The 19,393-nt window shown below is 44.1% G+C and overlaps 1 protein-coding gene and 1 long non-coding RNA gene across 2 annotated transcripts in view; one reads left to right on the plus strand and one right to left on the minus strand.

The window, feature by feature from the left end:
* LOC144930910 (uncharacterized) overlaps positions 1-2,217 on the plus strand; it is a 31,373-nt gene extending 29,156 nt beyond the window's left edge. Inside the window, exons 2-3 of the long non-coding RNA XR_013636391.1 lie at positions 523-647; positions 1,868-2,217. This is a non-coding gene — a long non-coding RNA (uncharacterized LOC144930910). The remainder of the gene's footprint in view (positions 1-522; positions 648-1,867) is intronic.
* The window catches only part of OTOA (otoancorin), a 54,162-nt gene that overhangs the window by 17,842 nt on the left and 16,927 nt on the right, over positions 1-19,393 (minus strand). The window contains exons 17-22 of the mRNA XM_073362180.1: positions 18,956-19,029; positions 14,668-14,803; positions 10,854-11,044; positions 8,793-8,886; positions 7,793-7,922; positions 1,881-2,068 (exon numbers count right to left, since the gene is read on the minus strand). Coding sequence (XP_073218281.1) covers positions 1,881-2,068; positions 7,793-7,922; positions 8,793-8,886; positions 10,854-11,044; positions 14,668-14,803; positions 18,956-19,029 — 813 coding nt within the window. The remainder of the gene's footprint in view (positions 1-1,880; positions 2,069-7,792; positions 7,923-8,792; positions 8,887-10,853; positions 11,045-14,667; positions 14,804-18,955; positions 19,030-19,393) is intronic.

A 19,393-nucleotide genomic window follows, 5' to 3' on the forward strand; every position in this document is an offset into this window, starting at 1 on the left:
GGACGTAACGTGATTTTGTCTTTGGTAAATACAGTGTATGGTGATTCAGCTATCAATGCTCCTATTTCACTGAAACGTCTGGCAGACGTGATTGCCACTAGGAACGCAACCTTCATTGACATATGAAGGAGCGAGCAGGTTGCTAGAGGTTCGAAGGGAGGTCTTGTGAGACATTTGAGCACAAGATTGAGATCCCATGGTGATGCAGGTTGGTGTACTTCTGGGTACATGTTCTGTATACCTGCTAGAAAGTGCCGTGTAATCAGGTGAGTGAATATTGAAGCCCCTTCTATCTGTTCGTGGAGGGCTGTGATGGCAGCCAGGGGTACTTTAATAGAGCTTATGGCTAACCCCATTTCCTTCCGTTCTAGTAGGTAGTCTAGGATCATAGAGAGAGGCGCCTTGGTCGCGTCCAGCTGTTTTTGGTGACACCAAAGGGAGAATCTTCTCCACTTGTGGCAGTAAGTATTTCTAGTGGTGAGGGGACGGTTATTTAGTAATACCTGTTTTACTTTCCCCAAGTTGGAGCCAGAGAGGAACCACGCTTTGAGATGGAGTTTCGCTGGGTCTGGATGGAGCGTCAGGCCCTCGTTCTGGACAGAAGGTCCGTCCAGAAAGGCAGCGGTTGTGGAGCACAGACGTAAGAGGTACGGAAACCAAGTCTGTCTGGGCCATGTGGAGACAATGAGAATGATGTATGCTCTGTCGAGTCGTATCTTGTGGATGACCCGTGCGATCAGTGGTATCGGCGGGAAGGCATACATGAGTGACACGTTCCACGGGATGAGGAAAGCATCCCCTAACGATCCCAGTGCCAGGCCTGCCCTGTAGCAAAATAGTGGACATTAGTGATTTGTTGCTGAGGTGAAAAGGTCGATTACTGGATGACCCCATTTTTGGAATATTGTGTAGAGAACACGGTCATGGATTTCCCACTCGTGTTCCTGTGAGAAGTGCCTGCTGAGGTTGTCGGCTGTAGTGTTTTAGCACCCTGGTAGGTATGATGCTGTGATGTTTATATTGTTATGGACGCAGAAGTTCCATAAATTCATGGCTACTACGCATAGCGAATGAGACCTGGCTCCTCCTTGGCAATTGATGTAAAACATGCACACCACATCGTCGGTGAGAACAGAGATTGAGGTTTCTCGTCTGAGTGGGAGGAAATGTCGGCAAGCATTGTGTACCATGTGGAGTTCCAGGAGACGGATATGTAGCCGGGTTTCCGTAGCAGACCACTTGCCTTGAACATTGTGGTGACACAAGTGGGCGCCCCAACCTATCAGGGAGGCATCTGTTGCAATAGTCACTGATGGGGGGGGTCTTGTTGAAAGGGAACCCCGGAGCATGCATTCCCTGGCTGTGTCCACCCTTGGTGGTAGTGTCACACATCTGTTGAAAGAGTGTCCCTATCCTGCCCCGACCACCCCCCAAACTCCCCAGCCCTCTATCCAAACACCCCCCCATTCCCTGCCCCCTTACCGTGTGGCCTGGAACACCAGTGGCGGGCAGCACGGCTGCACCAGGGCAGGCAGCCACGCAGCATAGAGCACCGGGTCATGCCAGGGTCTGCAGCCCTTCCACCCAGAGCATTGCGCCGTGCGGTGGCGGGGGGACAGCCTCCTGGGCCAGGATCTCAGAGGCCAGGCAGGACGGTCCCGTGGGCCGGATGTGGCCCACAGGCCGTAGTTTGCCCACCTCTGCTCTAAAACAATGGAGCATATTATTTTATGACTAATCTTAGATTATTTCCCCAATAAGCAATGGATATTACTGCAGCAATAGAGATTATTACAGCAATGGTGGCTTTAGAAATGCACATTTTAATAATAGTAAATTAAATTATGTATTTATGTTTCTTTCACAGACATAATAGCTACCTGCTTAGCTTTCTCCTTCAAGACAATAAGCTGGGATCTGTTGAAACTCATCACAGTCCCAAGGAATTCCACATTTTTGATAAAAGTATCTGTATCCAGGCACTGCAGTTCCTGAACTGACCAAAAGGCATTTGCTTCTGCTAATTTAATTATCTCATCTGAAGAGGGAGCTGTGATTCCTGTGCAGTCTGGGAAGAAATCAAAACACAGACTGAAAGGACGACTTCTTTCCTTGAAGAAAACTAACAAAAATGCAAAGCAGCAAAGACTTTTGCTCTCTCGTTACGATGTTGATGTATTATGTATTAACTGGAGCCAGAACAATCTTGACGTTAACTTAAGCATAAAATATTTTTGCAATGAAATAAAAATGCATTTTTTAAAAGTACAAGTGCAATTAATGTTCTTGCTACAAAATTAGTGTTTACCTAAATTTAGGTAAACATTTGCTCTGACCCTGTAAGGCAGCACATGCTGGAAAGGAAAGGAGGAGCAAACACACTTTTTAAAACTGTTACCATATAAAGGTATCTTAATAAAATGTAATTTGCATGCAGCAGCTAGAAAGCATCTAACTGTCCTACGCACTGCTCAAAAAAATGGCACCCTACATTATTAAGAGTCAAATACTGAGATAAAGTCTTCCATTGACCTCAGTGGGAGTCTTGCTTGAGTCAGAACTCAATTAAGTTCCTTAGTTTGGCCTCAGTTTAAGTTTCCACATAGCTGTAGCTATGTACTTTTGTTCACACTTTTGTACTATGTACAATAGCTGTATTGTACTTTTGTTCACACACAAATTTCAGCTGAATAAACCTGCCTATCTTTGTTCAAACAAGACTTGGTGAAGTCCAGCTCATTAGCTATTACATACAGTAGCAGGCCTCTTCAGTTTGAAAGGCACGGTCAGAGATGTATGACTGTAAGCGTTGCCTGACATTTAAACAAGGCAAGTAGATTGGTTTCCAGAACTTAAATGTGAGAGAAATGCAATACTCATGTCAAGCATGTTGTTAAAGTGCCAAGAATTAGGAAAATGCAGAAAGGGATGCTTATTTACAATAGAAATGTTTGGTCTGCCAAATTGTATTGGTTAAATATCTGATATAAGGGCAGATTCTGCTTCTTTTTTTATTGTGCATTTTGACAAACTCAGGTCTCTATAGCAGGGGTGGCCAACCTGTGGCTCCGGAGCCACATGTGGCTTTTCAGAAGTTAATATGCGGCTCCTTGTACAGGCGCCAACTTTCCAATGTGCCCGGGGGGGGGGGGCTCATTACTCAACCCCTGGCTCTGCCACACGCCCCGCCCCCTCCCCGAGCCTGCTATGCGCCCTTGCTCCTCTCCTGGGGCCCCCCGCCCCAGAACCTCCTGCATGCCACGAAACAGCTGATCGGGAGGTGCGGGGAGGAAGCGGGAGGCGCTGATCAGCAGGGCTGCCAGAGGGTGGGAGGCACTGGGAGCGGGAGGGGCAGGGCGGAGCTGATGGGGGGGCTGCTGAAGTATTACTGTGGCTCTTTGACAATGTACATTGGTAAATTCTGGGCCCTTCTCAGGCTCAGGTTGGCCACCCCTGCTCTATAGGCTTAATATCCCTGATACTGATGCAAGGGAGAGCCTAGCATCCTAACATGGTCTCTTATTAGCCACTCTCCTGTCCCTAATTTAGCAAACGATTGTTCAGTCATTATCTAAACCAAACAATCTCTGAATGTCTTCAGATTTGGCCATCACCAGTAAAAAGCAGAACTCCACAGATGCTGCCTCTGAGCTGAGCTTCCAGAGCTAAACAAATTAAAGCAAGGACGTACAAAATAACTTTGTACTTTAAAAGGAAGCAGAGGACAGATTTATTTGAATCAAATAAAACTGCGGCAGTGGGTAGAACCCTGAGAAGGATGAATCTGTAGGCAAACGGAAAAGCTGTTTGACTTCTGTACCAGGAGACATTACTGCTTTCCCTTTGTCCATAATAGAAACTGGCCTCTTGTAAAGCTAGATTGTTTCACTTTCCTCCACTGCAAAAGGTCAGTTTTTCTTATGTAAATGTTGCCCACGCAGAGACAATACAGTTCCATGCCCTTGTCATGAAAACCTAATGTTTTTGGTTCTTGGGAAAAAAAGCCTTAAGGAGTTCATTTCTTGTAACACACCAGCTCTGCTGGCAAGTTTGCAGATGGCAGTATTCATTACAATCCTGGCAGCATTTCCTGTGTTTGATGCTGATTCATTCTTGTTGTTGCTGTAATCAGATTTCACACTGATCAAGCATGAATGGGGCAGATATGTGAAAATGCTTAGATCTGAACATACACAATAGTATTTCATGACGCTGAGCCAGGAGACCTAGCTTTTATTCCCAGCACTGCCGTTGCTTCACTGTGAAACCTGGGGTAAATCACTTAATCTCTTTGCCTCGGCTCTCCCCTCTGTAAAAAATGTCATAGGACACTCACTTTTATTTTAAATAATATTACTGAGAAATAGAGATTGAAAAAAAACTACAGTCCTAAGCATGACTGTTGTTATGACAAATCCGCAACTGGATATTTTGAAAGGCAAACACTGGGCCAATTAGCATGAAGTTTGAGGAGCAACATTAGACCACTGCAATCCTGAAGGTGTTTTCATAATAATCCTGTTTTTCAGGGATTTAGAAGTCAGTCACTGTAACAGGGTGGCTTCCCCCGTTAATGGCTAGAGGCCTGGGGCCAACCAACCCTAGTTACAAAGTAGACACACCTGAGTCCTCTAAAGAGCAGTAGGAATCTGCAAGAGGAGGGATGCTCAGAGAAAAACAAGCAGAGTCAGTTGTAGCTGGGAGCAAGAAGGCTCCAGCCAGGACCGGCTCTAGGCACCAGCAAAGCAAACACGTGCTTGGGGTGACACCATTCTAGGGGCGGCATTCCGGCCATCCGGTTTTTTTGTTGCTTGGGCAGCATTCTGTCCACGCCCCCGTCCCCCCTTTTTTTTTTTGCTTGGGCAGTTGTGCTTTCGGAGTTTGGGATGGCAAAAACCCTAGAGCCGGCCCTGGCTCCAGCAAGGCACCCAGCAGGAAGATTGGAGCAGAAGCTTGATGGGGATTGGAGAACTTTTATTTTGAAATGTTATGTTAATAAATGCAGCCGCAGGAAGGAGTGTGCTGAATTTAATAGGAGTTTGTGTGTGTTTAAGAATCCTCTTGAAGGGGGAAACAGACGCAAGGTGCCTGCAGAACAATCTCAGACCACAAGGGTACATTAGTGAGGCAGCTGACCTGATGACAGCCATAAAACTTCACTTCTGGCTGAAACTTGCTACGTGAGCTCTCTATAAACTGTGTGTGATTATGTTGCAGAACTTCATTAAAATTAATTCAGTCTTTCTTTCTTGTGTGTGTCTGATGACAGCACAAACTCTACACTTCAAGGCTCTCCCCCAGCCAAATTATTCATATTTGTTGAAGAATGAAAGGCCTCCACGGCACTGGAGCACCATGATGGTCTTCGGTGGGGAGCGTGGCAGCACTGGGGGGTTCTGCATTGGCTGCTCGTTGCCCCTGAATGCAGAGGGGGCCACTGGGGTGAGCCAGAGTGGCTTCTAGATCCATGTTACTCATAGACTTTAAGGTCAGAAGGGGGGACCATCGTGATCATCTAGTCTGAACTCCTGAACCTCGCAGGCCACAGAACCTCACCCATCCACTTCTGTAATAGACGCCTAACCTCTGGCTGAGTTATGGAAGTCCTCAAATCATAGTTTAAAAGACTTCAAGTTACAGAGAATTCACCATTTATACTAGTTTAAACCTGCAAATGACCTGTGCCTCATGCTGCAGAGAAAGGCGAAAACCCCCCAGGGTCTCAGCCAATCTGACCCCGGGGAAAATTCCTTCCCAGCCCCAAATACAGTGATCAGTTAGACCCTGAGCATGTGGGCAAGACCCAACAGCCAGACACCTGGGAAAGAATTCTCTGTAGTAACTCAGAGCTTTCCCCCATCTAGTGTCCTATCACCAGCAGCTGGGGATATTTGCTACTGGCAGTCGTAGCAGTCCCATCAGACCATCCACTCCATAAACTTATCAAGCTCAGTCTTTAAGCCAGCTAGGTTTTTTGTCCTCCATTGCTCCCTTTGGAAGACTGTTCCAGAACTTCACTCCTCTGATGGTTAAAAACCTTCAACTAATTTTGAGCCTAAACTTGTTGATGGCCAGTTTATAGCCATTTGTTCTTATGTCCACACTGGCGCTTAACTCCTCTCCCTCCCTGGTATTTATCCCTCTGATGTATTTATAGACAGCAATCATATCTTCCCTCAATCTTCTAGTTTAGGTAATCCCAAAACACTACAGATACTTCAGTACAGGTGCTGTGACCCAGTAGCCTGAAAACTATGTTCTAAATGACATAAAGGCAGGCTGCACTGCAGACTTGTGGCCACTCGCTGGGTTACTTTAAGCTCGTTTTATGCCATAAATCACTACCTGTGCAGGGAGGGGTGAATTTCATCCACACTACACAATTTCATCCACACTACACCACAAAACAGTAGTGTTTTGGTACCTGTAGTGTTTAGACTACCTAAACTAAAACAGATTTTGCTTTGTTACGCCAGTGTAAATCTGGAGTGACTCCACTGAAGTCAGTGGAGTGGATGGGGGGAGGCAGTGTACCCTAGAGCACTGGACTCGGTTCTGCATTAGGTTCTGTTTCTGACTCTGCTACTGGCCTGCTGGGTAACCTCAGGCGAGCCACTCAACCGCTTTGTGCCTCAGTTTCCCCATCTGTAAAATGGAGATAATGATACTGACCTCTTGTAAACTTTTTTTGAGCTCTACAGATGAAAAGTGCTAAATAAGAGCTAGGTATTATTATTGTTTTGCTGTACTGAGGCAAGAATACATCACTCCAAAACTACATTTATTGTTCCTCCTTTGTATATAAATATAGTATGATAAGGGCCAAATTCTGATCTCAGATACACCATCATAAATCTGGAATCACTCCACTGGATTTGAGTGGGGGTCCATGCAGATCTAAAGGTATCGAGCACAGAGCTCCATGAAAGATAGGGGCCTATACTATATTAAACAAAGAACCCAGGGTGAAGCTTTCGAAGATGCAAAAGGCAGGTAGGCATCCAACTCACAATGAAAACATTGGGTGCCTAATCCACATGTATGCCTTTGAAAATCTACCCATAGCAGGAGCAGGTATGTCTTTCAGTCCATTAGACTACATAGTTTAAATATTCTCCCTAGGTCATTGCACGTGATCTTTTAAATTGCCAGAGGTTACAATGTAGTTATAGACTCACACATAATCAAAGTATGTGAAATAAATACATGGGATAGACTTCATTTGGCACAAGAGTTTCTGATAAGCAAACAATTGTGTTTTTCCTAAAATTTATTTTAACCTGTAGCAACCAATATAGTCTGTTTAGACAGACCACAGTACACTGATGTCACATTTAGAACAGCTGAGTTAATCCTTTATCAGACATCAGTGTATGTTAACTGGACAGTATCTTTTGGCTCAACATTTTGGCTCTCTGCTGTCTTTCTATTCATTAAACTTTCACTTATACTACAAGTCAAGCAAAATAATTCTAAAATGCAAAATCTGTATGCAACCAGATATGTTTCAGCCCTTGTTTAGTAGTGTATTTTTAATGAAGTAAAGCATTTCATTAGTTGATCATTAAAAAAGATAAGCATGTTAATGGTGAAAGTCTTTGCTCTAATGTTTCTAAAAGACTGAACCTCTTTAAAATACTTGGCATTTTGCTTTTTGTCACACTGCCTCTCAAAACGCATTTGACAACAAAGCAAAACAAAGAGACCATTCAGGTTGCAGCAGCATAGTCAAAAATGTCATGACTGTCAATCCAACACATTGACATTGGACAGGTACCTGTGACATACTCACCAGTTGTGGGGTCAGATGCTCTAATGCTATTAATGGAGTTGCGAATAGGTTCAAATATAGCAGATAGAAACTCTTCAGGTGGAGACGCTGGCCAAGCCATCTTTGCTATTTGTAAAATTGTATTTGGGAACTTAAAGAGGGGAGATAAAAGCAGTAAGACATTTTCAGAACTCCCTCCCATTTGAAACAAAGCAGTTAGGATGTGACAAGGGGCAGGAGCACTGCCTAGGCTCCAGCGAACAAGGGGTTAACCACAACTCAGCACCCTCGTCTTTTGTTACAGGTGTTCAGGGGAAAGGACTGTAAATTGGCTCCTCGCAGATAGAGGGAGCATGATTTGCGGGAGGCTCCTGTTACATGGTCCCATGACCGGCATGAACCACAAGCTAGCAGTTTTCAGTAACACTTCTTGCTGATTTCAAACTTGTCATCTACCTATATAACTCACAAGGTGGGTGAGGTAATATCTTTTATAGGAAAAATTTCTCTCACCAACAGAAGTTGGTTCAATAAAAGATATTACCTCACCCACCATGTCTCTCTTCTATCCTGGGACCGACATGGTTAATACTACACTATATATAGTTCACAGTATGTGCCCACTGTTAATAATGAGTTAGGAAGAGTTTTAATCCAAGCAAGGTGACTCTTCACATTTGGATAGCATGATGGGGGAGCAGGGAACACTGCACTGTCTGAAGCTTTGAAAGCATGAATGTGTACAGGCTGTGTACAGATCCATAAACATATAATCTCTTCCTATATAACAGTGTGCACTTATCTATGTACAAATACAGATAACTCTTTACATTACGTGCTAAATCCCAGGAGTTTTGACTGAGTAAGGAATGCAGGACTGGGCAAAAATATTTACAAGGTTCCTTGCAAGTAGAATTAAACACCCACTAAGTACTAGAATGCACATATTTTAAATTGAATTACAACATTTACTATAGCAAAGCTTTAAAATGATCTTCTAGAAATTAAAATAAGAAGATACCTTTTCAGCAAGGACAGTTAATTCATCTTTTGACAAAAGAGCTACGAATGGTCCAATATCCTGTGTTGTTTGAGCCGTCCAGTTCTTTGGGGTGCTGAGAAATTTTTTTGGAAAATTATACACAAAATACCAAATGACTGCAATACCATCCTGACTCATAATAGTACTAAATCTGCATGTGTATCTTATACTGTGTACAGTCGCAAAGATAGATGCCTATTTACCAAAGTGACTTTTTGGGTTTTAACATCCGATCACATTTTCCTGGAATTCCTTGATTTATGGTGAATCTACAAAGCTGTCTCTCCCTCCTTAATCAGAGAGTGCTTTCCCCCCTCTTCATACATCTCTCTTAGTATTTATTGCATGCCTATTACCATAATATCTGATGAAGGATGAGTCTCTCTCCTTTTAAAACCTCTGTTCTTTTTCATTATAACAGTCTATCATATTACACAGCACCAAAATTGAGTTAAGAACTTTATAAAACAAAAATAGACACATTCCCTGTCCCACAGAAATTACACTAAGGACCCAATCCTCCAAATAATTAACTACTTGAGTAACTTTACTCACATGCTTAAATATTTGCAGGATTGGCCCCTAAAGGTACACAGGCCTGATTTTAAGAGATGATGAGCACCTGCCACTTCCTTTGACTTCAGTGGCAGTTGTGGGTACTCATCTCCTCTGAGCATCAGGCCCATATACATTACAAAAGCTAAAAAAAACCCTAGTGTTCAGTAAAACTGACATTCAACTTACATTTGAAAAATAAAGTAATTTTTAATACTTTCTTTAATATATTCAAGTTCCAAGCACTTCATTACTAGAAAAATACTGACATCTTGGAGGAAATTCAAAGAGGAGCAACAAAAAATAATCAACTCAAGTGACTGAATGTAAGGGGAAAAGACTGCAAGCACAGCTTAGCTAAGTGATGACTAAGGAGCAATGACTTTGTTTTCAGGCTCTGCCTTCAAACATGAGATTCTTCTAAAGGGAACGAGAGACAACAAGAGAGAAATTGTGTATTCCTGTAAAGTGGGGATTTGGGATAGTTTTCTTTGTATAACTGATATATGAGTTAGGTTCAAATTAGTCTTCTAGTATGACAGCTATGAATTAACATTAGTGGGGCTCACACTTTGTTGCTTCTTTAAACTGTGCTGATTGCACACACTTGGGGCTCCCCTTGCATCCCACTACTCCCCTGCCCCAAGCTTCCTGTGTGCTACCCTCCTGATCCCCTTTTTCCTTCTATTTGGCATAAGGGACTTGCTGCAGCCTCCCCACCCCTCACTCATACCAGGAGCTCTGCATGCCCCCCCATTCTCTCCTCCTCCTATTCCAAGGTTCCCCCTTCTCCCCCAATGCCAGAGGCTGACTCTGTGCACTCTGATTCCCTCCTTCCTCCCATACTAGGGTCTTCCATTCTCTCCCTGCCAAGGAATCTGTCTGTCCCCCACTCCCGCTCCATGTCAGGGGCTCTGTGTGAAACCCCATTCCATCCATGCCAGGAGCCCTGTGCTCCCCTCCCATTCCTGGGGCTCTGTGTGCCCCCCTCCTTTTCCCACCCTTCTTATTTCTCTTCTTTATGTCCAGGAGGCAAGTCATTCAGTGTCAACATGTTCAACGCTATTGGGAGGATAAGCAGAGATGAGCAGGGATATTGTGCAAGAAGACATTAACTGGTGCCATCAACCAATTGTGATCCTCACAATTCCAGAGGTGCTTGAAGCTGGGGCTCTGATGAACAGAAGGCAGGGCCTCTCTTCCATTTTCCCCCTTCCAATTTTCCACTTCCCCCAAAAATGAGTAGGGTTCTGCCCATTGGTTTCTAGAACAATCTCTGAAATGTTGGAACTGATGCATCATTCAAAAGTTATCATGTTACAGCCAAACAGAGAAATGCCATCAATTGAGTGTAGGGCCTTGCAAGGTCAGACAAGTACATAGGGTTAGGATTTTTTAAATGCAGGTTGGTTTGGACAAAGCAAATAGCGAGTTTTTATATGGATTAACCCCAGCAAAAGCAAAACTGCATGTCTAATATCTTACCCATATAACTCAGTAAATCTGTATTTAATTTCAGTCTTCTGTTCATGGCTGAGCCGTTGGCAGAATCTGAATTGGTGAAGGGCTATTGCCATGGCCCGCAGGGATATTCCATCACGTATAATTGCCGGAGGTAAATGGCAGATTAGATTTCCAAGTATGTCCACATCGTATTCATCACTGATGGAACCGTTCTGAAACAAAGAGGCCACAGTTGATGTGTTTACCTCGCTGGTAGAGTTAATATCAGGTATTGTACTGCACAGCCCAACAGTACCACAGTATGTTCAGCCTGGGAGTTTCAGTAACTGCTTGCTCACAAAACAATGGCAGATGCGCAGGTGGGTTAATCCAGTGGCTCTCAACTTTTCCAGACTACTGTATGCCTTTCAGGAGTCTGATTTGTCTTGTGTTCCGCCCAAGTTTCACCTCACTTAAAAAATACTTGCTTACAAAATCAGACATAAAAACACAAAAGTTTCACAGCATACTATTACTGAAAATTTGCTTACTCTCTCATTTTTATCATATAATTAAAAAAAATAATCAAATTGAATATAATATTGTTCTTACATTTCAGTGTATAGTATATAGAACAGTATAACCAAGTCATTGTGTGAAATTTTAGTTTGTACTGACTTTGCTAGTGCTTTTTATGTAGCTTGTTGTAAAAATAGGCAAATATCTAGATCAGTGGTCTACACACAAGATCACTTTATGAATTTAAGTGCAACCCAGGATCTACCCTGCCCCTTCCCCAAAGCCCTGCCCCGCTCACTCCATCCCCCTGTCTCTGTCGCTCACTCTCCCCCACCCTCACTCACTTTCACCGGGCTGGGGCAGGGGGTTGGGAGTGTGGGAGGGGGCTCCAGGCTGAGCCAGGGGCAGTGGGTTGGGGTGCAGGAAGGGGTGCAGGGTGCAAGCTCTGGGAGGGAGTTTGGGTGCAGGAGGGGGCTCTGGGCTGAGCCTGAGGCAGGAGGGGGTACGGGGTGCTGGCTCCGGGAGAGGGCTCAGGGTTGGGGTGCAGGGTCCCGCTGGGTGGCACTTACCTTGGGCGGCTCCTGGTTGGCAGTGAAGTGATGCAAAGGCAGGTTTCCCTTCCTGGCCTGGCCCAGCCACACGCCACTCCCAGAAGGGGCCTGCGGCCCCCTGGGGGAGCATGTGGCTCTGTGCGCTGCTCCTCTCTGCAGGCACCACCCCCACAGCTCCCATTGGCCACAGTTCCCCGTTCCCGGCCAATGGGAGCTGCAGGGGTGATGCTTGCAGGCAGGAGCAGCATATGGAGACCCCTGGCTCCCCTCCCCTGGGGCCGCGGTGGCATGCTGGCTGCTTCTGGGAGTGGCATGGGGCCAGGGCGGGCAGGGAGCCTGCCTTAGGGGCAGCCCGACTGCACCACTGGACTTCTAACAGCCAGAGATCACGATGGAGTGGGAGAGTCTCCAGGATCGACCAGTCGATTGCGATCGACCAGTTGGTGACCACTGATCTAGATGAGTCGATGTAGCTCCTGGAAGACCTCTGTGTACCACCAGGGATACACGTGCCCCTGGTTGAGAACCACTGGGTTAATCTATGGCTTCTCTCAGGGTTGCTTTGCACTCTTTTCCATTACTAACAAATGACAACAGACATCTGGCAAAGTTTAAGATGTTTTGTTGTATCTTTATGTATAATGTTGTCCTTTAAATACTGAACCAAGCAAAACAACACACACAGATCTCAATTAGAGCAAAATCCTGCCCCCTCCTCCATATCCACTGAGCACCTTCGATGCAGCAAAACTGGTGAAGCTCTGCCATGTGGAGACCAGGTAGCAGGGTTTCCTGGAGTCTGTGCAGGAATGGGTGGGCACAAACCCTGGGTGCCAAAGAGCCTTCCTCTGCAGGGTCTTTCCCTGCATGCCATTGCATTGAGGTTTATGGTGCAGAGCAGTACTGTGTGATGGGATGAGCATCTGCTGCTATATGGATCAACCAGCCAATTTCCCCCATCCAGCTCAGATGCAATAGCAGCAGGACTGTTACAGCCTCAAGGTTTACAGCAGCAGTCACAGAACAGTACTGATGCAACTTTGCAGCCTGGGAGAAAAGACCATCCATTTCCCTCTCCTCGGGAATGCCCTGTGCCTGGTACAGCTGCTCAGGATCAGCAAAAGTTAGAGAAACAGGATGTGTTTCTTGGTGTAAAAACTTTCCAGGTCTATGCTGTCCTCACCAACTCAATGCATGCGGCAATGGCTTCTCATGAAATCACTTTGGTCATGCGGGGGATTGAATATAGCTTTTAAGAAATGTTTACATCTTGGACGGAGAAGAATAAACATCATTGGGAAGCAGAGAACATAAGAATTCATACAGTCTAGAAGAGAACACAGCTGAATAGATACTGATATGCTTATAAGAAATACAGTACTAGCTACAACAGAGAGGAACAAGCAGGAAATATAGGCTTTATTTTGCTTTAAATTTTATTTGCTGAGCTAAACAGCTTTAACCCATAAAAAAGCATGAGCAATAATCCCCCTGAGCTGTACCGAAAACAACTCTGCAAAATCAGGGAGTTGCAGGAATTTTTGGCCCTTCGCAGCCATCTGACCTTTGTTCTGAACGAACTGGCAGCCTGCTAAGCCAGTATCTACAGTCTGCTATGGGGCTTGATGGTCCAGATCATCACACATATTTTGCACTAGCTTGGTCCTAAGACTAAAGTGGAGCTCTAATGCTTGGCTCGACTGGAATTTCTAAATGGCAATTTCGCTTACTCCTTAAATATAAATGCCTCTTTTTTTCAGCATGTGTAGACACGGACCCAATTCTGCAGTCCTTACTCATGTGTGAATCAGAAAGATCCTGACTACACTACAAAGCTAAGCATGTGTAAATGTGGTTATGGAACAGTTGTGGCCTAGCCTTATTATAACATATATCCTGTTCCTACCCATGTGGATGAAAAAAAAAATAACGTTATGTTATTATTACTATTCAAAATTATTTGTATTATGGTAGGGTCTAGAAAGCCCTAGGCATGGCCCAGGACCCCATTGTGCTAGGCACTGTACAAACACAGAAAAAAAGACAGTCCCTGCACCAAACAGCTTGCAATCTAAGTATAAGACAAGAGAAAACAGGTGGATACAAACCAATGGAAGAGCACAAGGAAATAATGAGACCTTGTTATAGATAACAATGTTTAAACCCTGGTAGAAAGCCTATGAGATATGGTTCTCTAACATGGTTATAACACGTATTTTCTATCCACTTAGCATCTAATGCAGAGAATTTCCAAGAAGTCTCCCACCATATGGCTAACACCAATGCAGCTCCCTAAGTGCTAGCAACGATGGGAGCACTAGCCTAGACGAGCTGCTAGTGTCTATACCACTGTATTGTCTAACTCTGAGGTCTAGAGGACCATCCCTAAGCCATGTCTACTCTAGCTCTACCACCACTGCTACCGCGGGTAAAGCTGCACCTCTGAGCGATTTCCTGAAAGATGCCAGTACAGACAAGGCCATAGACAGGAACAAGCCATACTGTAACATGGTTTGGCCATACCATGTGTCCCAGCCATGTCTCAATATGGTTATTTCTGTAGAGTCCATGGATTATAAGATCAAGCACAATATGAAATTGCAAGTACTGTGTTACAGTGAAAACACAAATCTGACAAAGCCACAAAGCAGAACTTCCTATGCAATGTTAAAGTAGCACTTATTTTACTTTGTGAGGCAGAAACCATCCCAATTTATGGTAATTGCAGAAGTGGCTTTTGTTTTGTTGCACTTTTTCCCCACCCAAAAGAAAAGTACCACGCTTACCAGACACTCCTGTACTTTCTGTAGGACTGTATTCTTTTTGTGCGAGTCTAGAATCATAAGATCCAGTTCAGTCTTCCCCAGACTTATCAGGAAAGGGACACACGAAGTGCCTGAAATGGATTCCAGATACTGAGCACTGGAGAAGGAGTTACAAAAAAACAACAACACTTAGTTTGTAAAGCTGGATTTCAGCTCAACCTAGTACTGCATGTGAAGTGAGAGGGCCACATTCAGAGACGGGTAAATTGGCATAACTTACATACTGAGGAGCTAGAAAAAGGTGTAAGTTAAAGTAGTCTCCACTTACACAGAGGGAGCTGGAACAATTTTTATAGTGGGGGTGCTCAGAGCCATTGAACCAAACTGTAAACCCTGTATATAATGGAAACCACTTCAAGCCAGAGGGTGCGGCAGCAACCCCAGCACCCCTACTTCCAGTACCTATGCTTACGCCTTCTTCCAGCTCTTCAGCATGTAAGTCAACTTATCTTCCCTTAAACAATGCCAGAGTGGGCATAAGCAGCTCTGAGGCAATCTGAGTTTAAGGGAGTTGAACTCAGGGGTTCTCAACCTTCTTCTTTCTGAAGCACCCCCACGACATGCTATAAAAACTCTATGTCCCACCTGTGCCACAACTGTTTTTCTGCATATAAAAGCTAGGACTTGTGCTAGAGGGTAGTAAGCAGGGCAACTGTCTGGGACCTCATGCCATAGGGGGTCCCCGCGAAGCTAAGTTGCTCAGGCTTCATCCCCAAGTGGCAGGGCTCAGAGCCCTGGGCTTCGGCTTTCAGCCCTGGGCCCCAGCAAGTCTAATGCCAGCCCTGCTTTGCAGACTCCCTAAAACCTGCTCTCCCGGGGGGCCCCGGATCCCTGGTTGAGAACCACTGGTCTAACTTACATGTGGCTTCTGAATTTGGCCCACAATTATAAACTTATTACCACATTCAAGCAGCACTGTTCATATCCTTCTCTGTAAAGGGGTTCTATGAAGTGGTGTTGTAGGTTCTTTGAGATATTTTGATTATATCTAGAGAGGAATTTGAACTAGACCCCTGGATAGGAGCTCTCCAGAACATTGGAGAAGTTCAGACCGCATCTGTACTTGGTGGTTGGTCCAGTTCTCTAGAATGGGCCAAACCAAACTCCTGGATTTGAGCGCTCTTGAACTCTGGGGAAGTTTGGATCCCAATTTGAACATTGTAGCTTGGACCACTCTCTCATTATAAAACTTACATTTGAGGGGTTACATCAGTAACACAGGGAAGATCACAACCGAAAAGTAGGTGTGTGCATGTTCCTATATGCCAGTATCTTATCCTGAGCTGAACTTTTGCAGGTCATTATTCCAAAATGTAAATTAATCCCTGTAGGTATTTTGGAAGCCTCTCCTCAAAGTCAGACACAGGTTAAGCAGTTACTGTCTGTGAACATTAACTTTCTTTAACAAAAATACCTCCCCAAAACTCAAATATGCCTTCTTACCTACAAGAAATGAAGTGTGTGTGTGTGTGTGTGTGTGGGGGGAATAATATACTGTTAACTCAAGGTGTACATCAAAGTCACCATGTGAGCTTTTCCTGGTCAGCCTTGTCCTTCCCTCTCCCTCTCTTTTCATCAGTTCTGCTTGACCCTCACTTATTGTCATGTCAAATCTAGATTGTGTGCTTTCTGGGACAGGGATTATGTCCACACTCTCATCTCTACCCATCTCAGTACTTCACATCTTCCCCAATCCCAGGACAGAAAGAGCACACCAGATCAGAAGACTTTCTTCATGAAAGGAAGGCCAGCAGGCCTTGTTCTTGTTTTAGGAACTTTGTTTCTCATCTGAGATTCCGGAACCCAGTCCTCAGCCCATCAGTGGAGATACCTAATTACCTGCACTGCAGGGGTGCATAAAATATCCTGTTCGGTTTCCCTTCCCTTTGTGTTACTTTCTGCTCCCTTATTTTCTCCTATAATATCTCTCACTTTCTTGGCTTTTCATTAGCTCTTGAAATCAACTGCAACAAATCAGCACAGTGAGATGAAATGACCACAACCCTGCCCTGTCTAAGGAAAAAAGGCCCAACCAAATGACATCTCTGACTGGAGTGTGAGCCAGGATCCAAGCACCAGGTGTTGTGGTTGACTTGCCAGCCAAAGCATCCATTCGTAACCCTGGTGTAGATGTGCAGGCTCAGGTTGGAGCGCAGGCTTTAGAAACCTGCAAGGTGGGAGGGTCCCAGAGCTTCGGTTGCAAACTGAGCCCTGGAACGTTTACACTGCCAATGAAACAGCCTTGAGGCCAGAGCCATGCAAGCCTGAGTCAGCTGGCATGGGCCAGCTGCAGGTGTTGCAGTGTAGACATACTGTATTGCAAGAGGAACGAGCGCTGCTGTTGTCAAAGGACTTGTCTCCTCCTCATTTTTATTTTATTTAGAAATGGGTAAGACAAATGCATGAACATAAAGGTTATAGAAGGTTTCCACACTGGCAGCTCTCTTTACTGGTTACTCATTATATAGTGTAAAAGAATGGGTGCAGGCTCTGAAAAGACTCCTGGGTTGGCAGAGGGATTGCTGGAGAGCAATGCAAGCCTACCACAATCACCCTGTCAGGAGTAGTGCGTGACACCGCTAGAGACTCAAATTGCTGACCACTGACAGGCCACAGAGACAAGTTTGAGAACCACTAATCTGCTGTGCTCCCAGTCTCTCCCTATGCTGGAGCAAAGGACCAAACATCATCCAGTTTTGATTTCCCATATGGCAATGTGCTGTGCTATCTAGACAACTGGGCTCACTAAGAAGCTTTACTACATAACGACCATTGTGATAAAGTCAGAATACATTCCAAAGTCACCCTTTGCAAGTGAACTCCTCAAAGGTAGTTTTTAATTTATTTTATAAAATAAAATGCAAGTATGTAGCAGAGCTTGACAGCACTACCAATGCAGGCATGGCCAACACAGCTAAGTGAACAGAATATTTTATGGGGGGGCGGAAATACTCCTGTAAACTGTTAACACAAAAACAATAAATCCTCCAGCTGGCACCTTTTAGAGGACTATAAAGTAAATATAGCTTCAAAAACGTACAATAGAGGCGAGCATTTCTCATCTCTCTAATGAGTCAAGATGCAGTGGGTGGATTACTGATAAGAATTTTTGGAACATGTCACTCTTTTACAATGGTCTAAGAAGGGCTGCCAAATGAAACCAAAGTTATGTGGTTTTCCATCTGAGTGGCAGACAGCCTTTTAGAATTGAATCCAATCCCAAAGCTATACCAGCCATGCTCTCCAAATGTTTCTGTTCTCTGAATGAGCAGTCCTTTGAAGCCAAGAGCATCAGAGTATACCAGCTGTTTCTGATGGAATAGAAGAAGATGCAGCATAAGGGGGTCTCTGTCAGACATTCCTGGTACCAGAGTTTATTCAAACATTTCCATCAAAAGTTTTTTTCCCCTGATAGAAAGCCCTCTTTCAATCAAAAGGAATGACTTACATTTAAGTCAGAAATTTTAGTTCTTCATTACACATTTCATGGGTGGGAGGAAGGAAGGGAGAAATGGACCACTGATTTTTTCACCCTGCTCTTCCCCCGCCCCCCAGAGAGAGAGAGAGAGTTTTCCCAGCAGGACAAACAGAAATGTTTTGAAAAATTAAAAAATCTTTTTTTTTTAAATTTGTCACAAAATTCCATTTCACTGAAAATTTCAAATGAAATTAAAAAATTCGTTTTTCAAATTTTTCCATGAGGCATACTAAACTCCGCCACCCCCCAACAGCTCTACTTGGTAAGTTAGGCATCACAAAATGTCTGTATCTTTAAACAAAAAATAAACAAACAAATGTAAGTGAATTTAGCAACTATGAAAGGTGATGAACTGAAAGGCCTAGAGAATTAAGTCCTCTGTTCATCCATAGAGCAGGTAGAGTGCAAGCTGTCCACACAATACCCTGTCAATGTGCCTCAGTCCTGCCTGGAGAGAGACCGCTTCAAAAGGGTGAGAAGGCAATTTAGTCTTTATAACAGTCCTCCATGTACCAATAAATTCCAAGTGTTATGGTTCTCATGAAGTGAATGGAACCAGGGATTAAAATTGACTTGTTTCACACAAATCCCTTAACACACATCAAATGGTAACAACTTTTGGTTGATACTGATTTGGCTGGAATCAGGACTTACGTATAAAACTATCATTTGCTTGAGTCATACACTTTTCTGGCACTAAATGGTTAAGTAAAAAAAGCTGTTGAGGATTAAATGGAACATACTGCCATGCATACTACAAGAAGAACTTACGGAAGCACTGATAAGAGGAAGGGAGGGATAGATGTGTTGGAGGTTTTCCAAAATTTCCAAGCCAAACAGTTAACCTGAAAACAAAATATTTAGAATCTTAGGCACTTATGAATTCTGAGGAAGAATGCAGATATGGTGTTTATTACATTTTAAAAATGAGCATATGTAGGATTATGCTTATCCTCAGAGAGTTTTTTCATGTACACAATTTCTGCAAAGTTGTTTGTAGCTTCCTCTTCCTGTGTGCCAGAGATGAAAAGGCCCATGCTTGGGTGCATATCAGGGTTTGTATGAGTTTTAAATAGATTATTCATGAATTAGCTCCAAATCAAGAATGAACTGCAGAAATTATTCTGCAATTAATTCTTGAACAGCAAATGAAATAGTGAAATTTGAATCTGTTAATGGACAGTTCACACAGAAGATTTGAAATTCCCT

The sequence above is a fragment of the Lepidochelys kempii genome, chromosome 10 (assembly GCF_965140285.1).
Source record: "Lepidochelys kempii isolate rLepKem1 chromosome 10, rLepKem1.hap1, whole genome shotgun sequence".
NCBI lineage: Eukaryota > Metazoa > Chordata > Testudines > Cheloniidae > Lepidochelys > Lepidochelys kempii.